Source organism: Cicer arietinum, chromosome 6, assembly GCF_000331145.2.
Source record: "Cicer arietinum cultivar CDC Frontier isolate Library 1 chromosome 6, Cicar.CDCFrontier_v2.0, whole genome shotgun sequence".
Taxonomy (NCBI): domain Eukaryota; kingdom Viridiplantae; phylum Streptophyta; class Magnoliopsida; order Fabales; family Fabaceae; genus Cicer; species Cicer arietinum.
This window is the reverse complement of record NC_021165.2, coordinates 3,174,950-3,186,048: the sequence shown is the minus strand read 5'-3', so window position 1 is coordinate 3,186,048 and position 11,099 is coordinate 3,174,950. Positions and strand designations below refer to the sequence as shown.

Here is an 11,099-nt window from a genome sequence, read left to right as displayed (position 1 = left end):
CTCAATAGTCCTACATTTCATTTCATATATATCAACAAAGTTCCAAATGTTTTTTTTTTCTAGGCATTAAAATTACAAAATAATTAATAACAAAAAACAAGTAACTTACTTAAACTTCTTGAGTGCCATCACTGGACCAAATATTTCATCTTGTGCTATAAGCATATCCTCCTAAATAGATGGTTAAATAATTTGTAAGTAGAACAATGGTTATTTATTTAATTATATATGCCCAAGATACCCAATTTGATATCTTTGTGTATGGAATTTTTTTTCACCTTTATATTTGAGAAAATTGTTGGCTCAATGTAATATCCCTTGTTTCCTACTGTTTTACCCCCAGTCAAAAGGGTAGCTCCTTCTCTCTTCCCATGTTCTATATATGAAAGAATTTTTTCAAATTGTTTTTTGTCAACCTACATTGTACAGAAAGATTATTAGCCAAAAAAGAACAAGTGGTGTATACTCAATTACTTATTTTGGGATGTTGTTTTAAGGTTATTATACTAAAAAAATGAAAGAATTTTGTTACTTCTAATTAAATTATCTTTTTTTTTTTTTATGATATCTTTAAATATTTATCATTTTAAATGTTATATTGAACTTTTGTGGCACTAGCTAGTATCCTTACTTGAGGCCCTTGCTGAACTTTAGGATCAAAAGGGTCCCCAATGACCCAAGCTTTAGCCTTTTCTACCAATTTTTTCTCAAATTCATCATAGATCCCTTCTTGAACGAACACACGTGAACTTGCAACACACACTTCACCCTAAGGTCACAAAAGGCAAAAAATGAAAGGTTAGCACTTGACCTATAAAATCAGGCATGTTGTTTAAAAAGAATTTATTTCCATATGAAGGAAATTTCACCTTGTTTAATAAGATGCCTAATAGAGCAAGGTGAGTAGCTTTGTCAATATCAGCATCATCAAAAATAATGAGAGGTGACTTGCCTCCTAATTCAAGTGAAACATGTTTTAGATTACTCTTAGCTGCAGCTTGCATTATTTCACGCCCAGTTTGTGTTGAACCAGTAAAGCTCACCTAAACAATATACCACCAACAAAATTATTTATCTTCGCTTTTCTATATAAAAATAATAAAAGTTATAAAATTTTATTTGATTATTTAAAAAATTTGGTCATTTAATTTGATAAAGAATGACAAAATTATAAATAAATAATTTAAATGAAAGATAAAATTGACAACAGTTGTGATTAAAACTGCGTAATATATTTGACGAAAATTCTCCACAACATTCAATATTTTGATGTGACAGTTAACACAGTTTATAATTTTGCTACCAAATTCCAAATGTTGATCAAACAAATTACCGCATCAATGTCCATGTGTGAGCTGACTGCAGCACCGGCAGTTGGCCCAAATCCGGGCACTACATTCAACACTCCATTTGGGATTCCTGCCTTCAAGAAGTGAACAACAAGGAAAACACAATCATCTAATGCTCAAGTTCCATCATGTTATGTTATTTGAGATCATGGTTTTAAATTACAATCCATATTTGTTATTACTGCCGCACTATAACTGATTTAGAGGTCTCCACAACAACAACATTTTAATCACAATTGCAATCTCGTTGGCCGCATTTTACCATAATATAAAGAAATAAATTACTATTTTAGTTTTTAAAAGTGTAAAATTATGTAACTTTGATGTTTGACTTAACCAAAAACTCAAATTAACCATCAAAACATCAATAGTTTAGTCTCTCACGCTATAGTGGCTGTGAACTATTTTGCTAGCAAGTCGAATTTTTTAGGAACTTTTATGATAATAAGTTGTATCATGAATTATTTTGATAATTCAATGACTAATTTAAGTGTTTGACTGAGTCAAAGACCAAAACGACATCATTTTACACTTAGAGACTAAAATTATGATTTATCCTAATATAAAAGTTAAGAAAGTATTTGTAATTTCAACCACAACTACAATTTAAAACCAGATGCTATGTACAAATAAATAATTAAATTTGCTATGAAGAAACTTACCAATTTAGCTAGATGAGCATAAAACAAAGCAGAGAGAGGTGTTTGTTCAGCAGGTTTGATGATCATGGTACAGCCAGCAGCTAAACAAGGGCTAACCTTAAGAAAAAACATGGAAGTGGGAAAATTCCAAGGAATGATATGTCCAACAACACCAATTGGTTCCATCAATGTATAAGCATGGAACTCTCTAGCAACTTTCAAAACCTCTCCATGAATTTTATCAGCAGCACCTGCATAGTAACGCAGAGTATTTGCTGCTGCTGGAATGTCCAATGCCTTACACATATGGTACAACTTTCCTGCATCAATTGCATCTAATGCAGCTAGCTCTTCTATGTTTTCATCAATTAGTTCCGCAAATTTCATCATTATTTTTGCTCTCTCCTAATCATCATATCATATCATTTATGTCTTGTCAATTTTAATATATGCTGCAAATTAAATTAGATGAAAGTAACAATCCAAGTTTTTTATTTTATATTTTATTATACATCACTTTATTGTGTATAAAATAATAATAGTGCTATCGGCTTGCTGTACATTCATTAAAGAATTGCATAAAAAAACTTTGATGTTAATCATTGAAGAGTGTGGGTGCAATGGCTCTCACGATGTTTTGATTTTCTTCACAAAGTATTGCTACTATTACACATAGCCCGCTTCCACGCAAAACTAAATTCACCTAGTGCAAGTGACTCATTGGCCCATTAAAAAATGAAAGAAAAAAAAAAACTTAAATTTCAAACATTAATGTAATTGAAAAGGAAAATGAGAACATCACATAATGCTTTTCAAAAATTATTAAATTTCGATTTATTTTATGAAAATATTTCATTTTTTAGTTTTTAAAATTTATGTTAATTTTATTCGTTAATAAAGAGATAAGAGATTTGTTTACATTTATAGAAATAATAAAAGTGTCAAAAATTATTTTTATTATTTTTATAAATGAATTTTTATTAACTAATATTTCATCTTACCTTTATAACAATGATTTACTTCAAGAGTTTATCATAAAAGTGAAATCAACACAAATTTTTTGAAACTAAAAAATTATTGAAAATTAAAGCATAACAAATTGGGAGTCATAGACCTAACCCATGATAAAAGATGTAAAAAAATGTCCTTCAAAGCAAACTACCTTTAAATATTTTTCACATTTTAAAAACTGTAGAGAATAATTATGAATTATCTTTATATTTTTAAAAATAAAAAATTATAAAAATTTAATGCTAAAAATTAATATCATTTGAAAAAAAAAATTGATATCTATATATAAATTACACAAAAAATTGAGTCGATCTTATAAGTAGTCTTAATATAAATTATCATAATATGTTTTCTATCGAGGCCATTGTGGGGAGGAACCGTCTAACAATTATTACTCTTATATAATTAATAGGACTAAATAAATTTTTAAATTCTTTTAAAATTTAAAATTTAAAATTTTATTTTTATATCATCTGAAAAAGATTCTTAACATTTTAGATGTTGAATGTTTTTGTTTTATCTATACTTTTATAGCAACTCATATATACTCTAAATTTTGAAATCAAATTTTTTAAGTATTATAAGTATGTTATGTTGATATGTTATTTTGTTGGTAGCAAAGAACACAATGAATGAATAAAATTAGAAGAGACGAAAAATAACATACAGCACCGGAAAGGCGAGGCCATGGACCGGAGTCGAATGCGTGGCGTGCCGCCTCTACAGCAACGTCAATGTCTTCTTTGCTTCCTTCGCTAATCCTCGCTATCACCTCTCCTCTTCTTGGGTCTATTGTTTCAAATGTCTTCCCTATTTTTTTCAATCACAAAGATAAGAGTTTTTATTCATTATTTGTTATCTTAATTAGCTATGCGACATGATCAATTATTTGTTATCCATGAAATATAATATTGACCTGAAATGGCATCAACGAAATCTCCATTAATGAATAATTTGGTGAACTTGATGGTTGGGAGGTTGGTGACGGAGGGTTCGCCATTAGTCATCTTTGTGTGTTAAGTCCGTCTCCACTAATTAAATGAAATCAATGAGAACTCAGATTGAAATGTTATTATTAGGGGCATTCACTTGTACAAATATATATACACACGTACGTACGGGCACGATAGGTAACATATTTATAACTATAAAGTAACAGTTATATTATATTATACATGAGAGAGCCTATGTTTTTTAAAAGAGTGGAGAAGCTATTGTGTCCATGTTTGACCGAAAACAATAAAAAAATATTTATGTGCTTGCAATTCTAAATAAAAAATAAATTGCGTATAAAAATACATAATTTAATTATTTCTTCATCTATAGACGTTCAAGAAAAGAAGTTGGAATAGGTGGAGAAAAAAAAAATTCTTGTAGTGTTTTTATAAATAAAAAATTGTGCTTTTTATTAATAATTATCATTTTCCTTGTTATTATATCTTAAGTTTATTTTTGTGAATCTCTTATTTTCTTCTTTCATAATCATTGTTATATCTGTAAAGGAAATTATTGTTTTTTTCCCATAATTTATGCTGTATCTTTCTTTTTATGGTGATAAATCTGTATCTTTCGTACGCCGCTGTCACACCATATAAAATAGGATAAATTTCATACGTGCCAACTGTTGTTTATAGCTATCCAAGCCTTTTGTACATGGAATCTTTCATATCATAAAATTAAATACCCCAACAAGTAAGTTAAACTTATTATTACTATTAATATTATTATTATTATTATTATTATTATTATTATTATTATTATTATTATTATTATTATTATTATTATTATTATTATTATTATTATTATTATTATTATTTCACCAAATAGAGGAGAGAGATTAAAAAAAAAAAACAATATTAACAACAAGAAATATACGAGACAGTAGATGAATTGATAAGAGAAATATGCAACGGAGAAAAATGTAGAGATCAAACCTTATCACCACCACCCACTCAGCTATTCTTTTTACTCACTCACCACCCATTAGAAAATTTACTATTATTAAAGGTCAAAAAGTTGTTCTAAATTTTATTGCGTGAATGATTTGATATCAATGACTATTTAATTCATAACTTAAAGAAACTATATTCATTAGTGACTCTTTAGTTTATAATCTAAAAAAAGTACTTTGAATTTTCTTTTGTATATTAATGATTATATTAAGTTTTTAAATTCGAGTTCCCTTCTTTATAATCCTTTGACATCTCTTAACTTATCGATATGCGAAACAATTGAAATTGTGCAGGGCTAAGATCATAATAGTCTCCGCAATCCCTCAAAATAACTAATAATAGTTTCCATTATTATGAAAAAAAGAGCTAAAAAGTCAAATATTGATTTAAAATTGCTTTATATAATTTTTTTTATTTTATTAACAATATAAATCCTCTTTGAAAAGAATTTCTAAGACCCAAAAATTCTGAGCTCACCACCAACGCAAGGAGACAATCTAGTATAAGATAGAGAAATCTAAGATAAGATAAGGGAGAGAGCCCAGGGAATAACAAGAATTGAGCTGGAGCAACATTGAGAATGGAGCTTGACAGCAAGCTAAGAATCAATTTGAATGAGCTATTCATAAATAAATAAATTTCTTGAAAGTGAGCACAAAGTTGATCATAGACCAAACAAAAAATCGATTAATTTTAATTTTTAAAAATATTACCATACATTTAATCCATATAAAATTTAAAAAATATATTAAAAGTTCAAAATAGTTAAACATGAAACTTAGAGTGCATTTTTCGAATGATCCACTAATAAAATTAAAATTTTAAGGATTAGATAAAAGTCCATCAGTAATTATCCACTTTGAATTGGCACCATAGACTATATTTCAAGAAATACATCCCTGCGAAACTGTTCTATTTTCAATATTGACATACCCAAAAAAGAAATAAATTAGATGAAAGTAGCATCAAAAGATGATAACAGCCCGCAAATAACTGAGGGGGGGGAAAGAAAACTTAACCCCTGTAGCTGGTTTGATCTACTGTGTATGGATAAGTCGGTGGAGCAGCACTTCCATAATCATATAGGCCGTAGCTAGTCTGTCCTGCTGCATAAGAACCACTGGATAGGTAACTAGAAGGACCTAAATTGTCAACAGGGTATGAGTAGTGTTGTTGTGTTATTCCTATTCCAGCTGGGCTTTGAGTATGGGAGGTTCCATAGCTTTGAGTGTGGGAGGTTCCATAGCTTGCTGCATAAGGATTAGGTGTTGAACTCTCCAACATAGTCTGGCTTGGATAGTGTAATGGTGTAGAATATCTTGCCCTAGGACTAGGGTGTAGAGGAGCCAGGTTCCTGTGACTAAAAGATGACGGGTATGCACTAGTTTTGGCTGATTTGGCTGGGCGGGAAGAGCTGGATCCACTCCCTCGACCACCACGCTTTCGAGGTCTACTTCCAAATGATGATGAAGTCTTCTTTCGTTCAGCCTTGCTTTTCTCCAATTGGGAAACCCGCCTTTTCAATTTATCAAGCTTAAACTCTGATTCAAGTTTGTGATCTTCCACACATTTGATTACATCCTTAATGGAATTCAATTCCAAAGTAGTCGACTCATTCTGAAAAATACACAGATTTAACAAAGTGGTCCAGTAAAGACATGTTTCAGGAGGATATTGACGTAAATGCATTCATTGAAACTGGTTTAAAAAGGTAGATGTCCATACCGATGCAGACTGAGTGTTATTTCCGCTCGTCAATATGGAAGTGTAGTTTTGAACATAAGAATTGAGTAGCTTGATTGGTTGAAATCTTTCAGTCAAACCAGATTCTGAAGCAAAATAAACAGCTTCTATCTCTTTGCCATTTTTGACTAGATCGTCTATAATATCTGCATAAAACACTTGCTTTTATTAACCTCGAGTATAATGCATGGGGCTTTGCAAAAAAAGAGGCATTATGTAATGATCAAAAACTAAATCATATAACTAATAAAGTTTTATCCTTTGATGCCTTAATTGTATCAAATAAATATGAATTAATTCAAGGTAAAACCTGTACGTGATAGCAGATTCTTAAATTTCTCTTACTAATTGATTGAAGGTCATGCATCTTTCCGGCTCTGATTTATTATCCAGAAAATTTAACTCTTAAGAGCTTGTGAAATGGAAACACTGAGGTGGACTTCTGAAAATTATAAGAAACGAAGACATTTAATGAGGGTTTGTAGAAAGGCGACAAGTGGTGGTTTATGGTGGATGGACAAAATTTTGCCACAAACATGGGATTGGGAACTTTGGTGAGTGGCACTACATGAATTGCCAAAGGTGGCTGGTAAAAAATCCGCCAGGGGCTGCCATGACCGCTATTTAACAACACTACCACTTAACATATACCAATGAGCAGATTCAACATTCAAATAAGTAATCAGAGCAATAGAACAGGAAAACACTTTCAAGTCAATGAAAGTTCCTTTGCAAAAAAAATGTCCATGAAAGCTATTTCCATGGAACAACTATCAAACATCTTTATGAAAATTAATTTAAAATTCAATATGCTCCACTAAATTTAAATTTAATAGCCCTAAATCCCATAGCCTTGTTCTAAATTTGTTCTCTATAACAATCCCTCGGGGTCTAGCATAAACACCTTCCTAATAAAATTGATGAATAAAAAGAAGGAAATAAAGAAGTACTGAGGGCTACAAAAATAAGTTCAAATGAAAGGTATCCCCCGTAAGTCTTTAACACCATGCATGGAAAAACTATGCTAACTCATGCAAGGATATGTGAACCTAATACGACTCATACAATAATTTTTCTCAGCCCATCTGCACAATTACTCCAAACAAAGTTTGAAGTTTTTCATTTCCATCCACTCTTCCTAACATCATGGAACCACCTGAAGGCCACAGATGGATCCAGCTTCAAACTTCCATTGCCAACACCAAGCTTTGAGCAAATAACACTTGGCTTGCATATTATGCAGCTTTATTTAGTTTAGTTGATGTTTGACAGATTTGACGCACAATTGGTGTTAAACGGGGATGAAAACAAAAAATTATCAGTCGGTGGCAAAACCAAAATCAGAAAACTTGCATTTATTTCAGACGCAAATGGAGGTTTTAGGAACCACCTGCTTAACCTGAGTCACTGCCTGTTAAGATATTGGGTGGGGAATTAACAGAAGATGTTCTATTACTGCATACATTTCTTTGGGAGGTCAGAGAATGGTGTCAGTGAAGCAGGCATAACCTACAAGGGGCCGAAGGCAAGAACTGGTCGAAGAACATTGAAAAATAATTATATACTGTTGGAATATATAAAAAAAATCCCCCTTCGGCTTCGTAATGGTAGACCTCACCCATATTTATATTCCCTTAATTGCTAAGAAAAATATATTACTGCTGATTGGTAATACGATGAACTGATGGAGTATAGAATCCAGTATAAGGTCAAAATAACGCAAGTCCGCCATTGCAGGAAGGTCTTTTTACACATAAAAAACAAGCTTTGAAAGGTGCTCCTTGTCTTTTAACTTTTAGTATATAAGGAAGCTAACAGAAATGTTATATGTTGCAAAATGCATCAAACAGGCCTTATATTCAAAAGTAACATGATCAGTATTTTATTCAAATCTGGGTACTGGAAATGAAGAAATCTGTGAGGACAGAGGGAGGTTGGTCCTTGTCTATGGATGAGGACTACAAACTACAAACTACACAGGCCAAACCATGGTAGGTCCTAAGGCTCTAATCTAGTGAACTTAGCTTGATTACATAGCTTCATACAATAAGAGCACTCGAAAGTCACACACAGGCAACACCTTAAAATGTTACTGGACCAAACCAAAATACAGACAGTTTGATTAAGAAATGAAACATTTTACAACCCGATCACTTAACAATACTAATAACATAGAAAATAAACAGAACATTCTAAAAACATAGATAATCAACACAACATAGATAATAATTAACAGAACATTATTAACAGAAACGAACCTATCATCTTGTCTCCAAATTCTAAGGAAGCAGCTATCTTCGCCATATCTCTCCTTGAAGCAAACTCCATTACAGAGTTCCTCAAATACTCATAATCAAATTTCGACCTCAACCCAAAGCAAACCACAATCTGCAAAAACATCACCATTTCTGCAGCACCCTTATCAGGTTCCCTGTCAAGCTGTTCCTTCCACAAATCCAAAAGACCCGAAGCTCTCTCTACAATCCTTCTAGAATAAACATTCGATTCCGAAATCAACCCTTGAATCAAAAGCCCGCAGGCCCATCTCTTATCAGTGACACCAGACTTCGACTCCGTTTTGCTCTTCAGAAACTCTTCCACCGCATCCAGCACCAACCTTGGAGGGTCCACCGCTTCCTTTATCGCCACCGCTATCTCCGGCCTCAACATCAACGACTCTTTCCGCTTCGAAACGATAAAACGAAGCATCGCTGAAGCGTCCATTTTCCGCGACAGGGATTTAAGCGCGTCAGAGATATCGAGCGTTGACGAAGGAAGAGAATTACGAAGTTCGGCAATCGCGGCTTCTTTCTGTTCATCAATGCGTGCGGCGGCGGAAGATTCGCGCTCAGGGATGGAGTTTTCGCGGTTGTTGAGAGATTCTAGGGTTTCCTTGGAACTTGATTCGAGGGATTGGAATTTGGAATCTAGGGTTTGAAATTTCAGGGAAATGGAGTCTTGGAGGGAAGAGAAATGGTTGGAGAGTGAGGTGAATAGGTGGGTGCATTTTGTGAGGGTGTTTTTGTGATTTTCTAATTCGTCGAAGAATTGACGAACCCTGTTGTTATTCTCTGATGAGATTGGTGCAACCAATTCGGTCGCCATTGAAGTGAATTCTGGATAGAGTTTCTGAAACCCTAATTATCCATTCTAAAAGAGAAAAACATGGGTTGCTTGTTACTTTCAGAAAGAAAAGTGCTGTTGCGTAATAACACACGATGATACGATAGTGATCTTTTCTACAACATGATTATAATATTATTATTTTGGACAGAGAAAATTATGACTTGATAAAGTCGTCATTACATGTATTTAGAATGGGCTTGATGTTTTTGTGGATACAGAAAATGGCCCAGTTAAGGGCCGGGCTGGAAATTCAATTAAAAAGAAGTGAGAACCTTCCCCATCCTTATTAGAGTTGTGAAAAAGTCTAAAATTCAATAACTCTTTTAAAAAAAATTCTACTAAATCTCTAATATTAAATTTTTTATTAAAATAATTTTTTTTAAACTTCTAAATTACTTGATGATACCTAAAAAGAGCTAATTAAGAGAAAAAATAAAGAATATTTCAAGTCAATATTTTATAATAGTTTTTAGTTTTATTTGTGTTTAATTTGAATTGTAATAATTTTGGTTAAGTGGTCTAAGCCCAATATAGGTCTAGAGATTTGGCATTTGGCCCATTTTAAAAATAAGGTAAATTCTTCTTAAATACTTTAGTCTCATTTGAGATAACTTTGAAACAAATTAGAATTAGTGAGATATGTCTCCTCTTTGAGTTATTGGATTAGAACTTGAATCTTAGGATTTCTTTACCATTGTGGCGATTCTACATTGGTGTTTATCAATCATCATTGATTGTGGCGTTTTCTTCATCTTATCCATTTTTTTTTTCCTTTTATTTTACCATTTTTATCTCAAGAAATCAATTGGTTAAATCTTCAATCTCATGTGGAAGCACTCAAATCCACATCATTACTTTATTATTTTTTATAGACTTAAGTGAGGGATTCATAAATCTAATGTTTTGTCAATTGAGATTTTTTTCTTAAAAATTTTTGAAATTTATTTTTCTCAAAAATATTTTGAAAAAATTATTTTCTAAAAAAAATTGAATTTTTTTCTTAGGAAAATTTTGAAAAAAAAAATTGTTGAATTTATAAAAAAAAAACTTATCAAATTTTTTTTTTTGAAAAAGTGGCCCCTAGGCCTCAATAAGCCCAAATCTTTTTGGAGCTTTTTAGTTGTAGAGGCTTTATTTTTTTGGGTTTTAATTAGGCTTAATTGCAATTTTAGTCCCCTATTTTTACTTTTTTTAACTAAAAAATTATGACGTGATATGGTTTAAATAATGACGATGTAGAATGATTAACACTCATGAAATTGGAATAAAACGCCGTA

The 11,099-nt window shown here is 31.8% G+C and overlaps 2 protein-coding genes across 2 annotated transcripts in view; both read right to left on the bottom strand.

Annotated features, from left to right (window-relative positions):
* LOC101493969 (aldehyde dehydrogenase family 2 member C4-like) overlaps positions 1 to 4,120 on the bottom strand; it is a 4,434-nt gene extending 314 nt beyond the window's left edge. Inside the window, exons 1-9 of the mRNA XM_004503375.4 lie at positions 3,918 to 4,120; positions 3,669 to 3,811; positions 2,012 to 2,395; positions 1,334 to 1,423; positions 870 to 1,043; positions 632 to 769; positions 279 to 416; positions 110 to 171; positions 6 to 10 (exon numbers count right to left, since the gene is read on the bottom strand). Of these exons, the coding sequence (XP_004503432.2) occupies positions 6 to 10; positions 110 to 171; positions 279 to 416; positions 632 to 769; positions 870 to 1,043; positions 1,334 to 1,423; positions 2,012 to 2,395; positions 3,669 to 3,811; positions 3,918 to 4,008 (1,225 nt within the window). The 5' untranslated portion in view covers positions 4,009 to 4,120. The remainder of the gene's footprint in view (positions 1 to 5; positions 11 to 109; positions 172 to 278; positions 417 to 631; positions 770 to 869; positions 1,044 to 1,333; positions 1,424 to 2,011; positions 2,396 to 3,668; positions 3,812 to 3,917) is intronic.
* Positions 4,121 to 5,761: 1,641 nt separating this feature from the next.
* On the bottom strand, positions 5,762 to 9,927 carry LOC101489761 (FRIGIDA-like protein 4a). Its single transcript, XM_004503362.4, has 3 exons — positions 8,955 to 9,927; positions 6,679 to 6,842; positions 5,762 to 6,570 (listed from the first exon to the last, which is right to left on the bottom strand). Exons 1-3 carry the CDS (start codon positions 9,799 to 9,801, stop codon positions 5,968 to 5,970), a joined length of 1,614 nt encoding a protein of 537 aa, XP_004503419.1. The 5' UTR covers positions 9,802 to 9,927; the 3' UTR covers positions 5,762 to 5,967.
* Between the last annotated feature and the right edge of the window lie 1,172 nt (positions 9,928 to 11,099).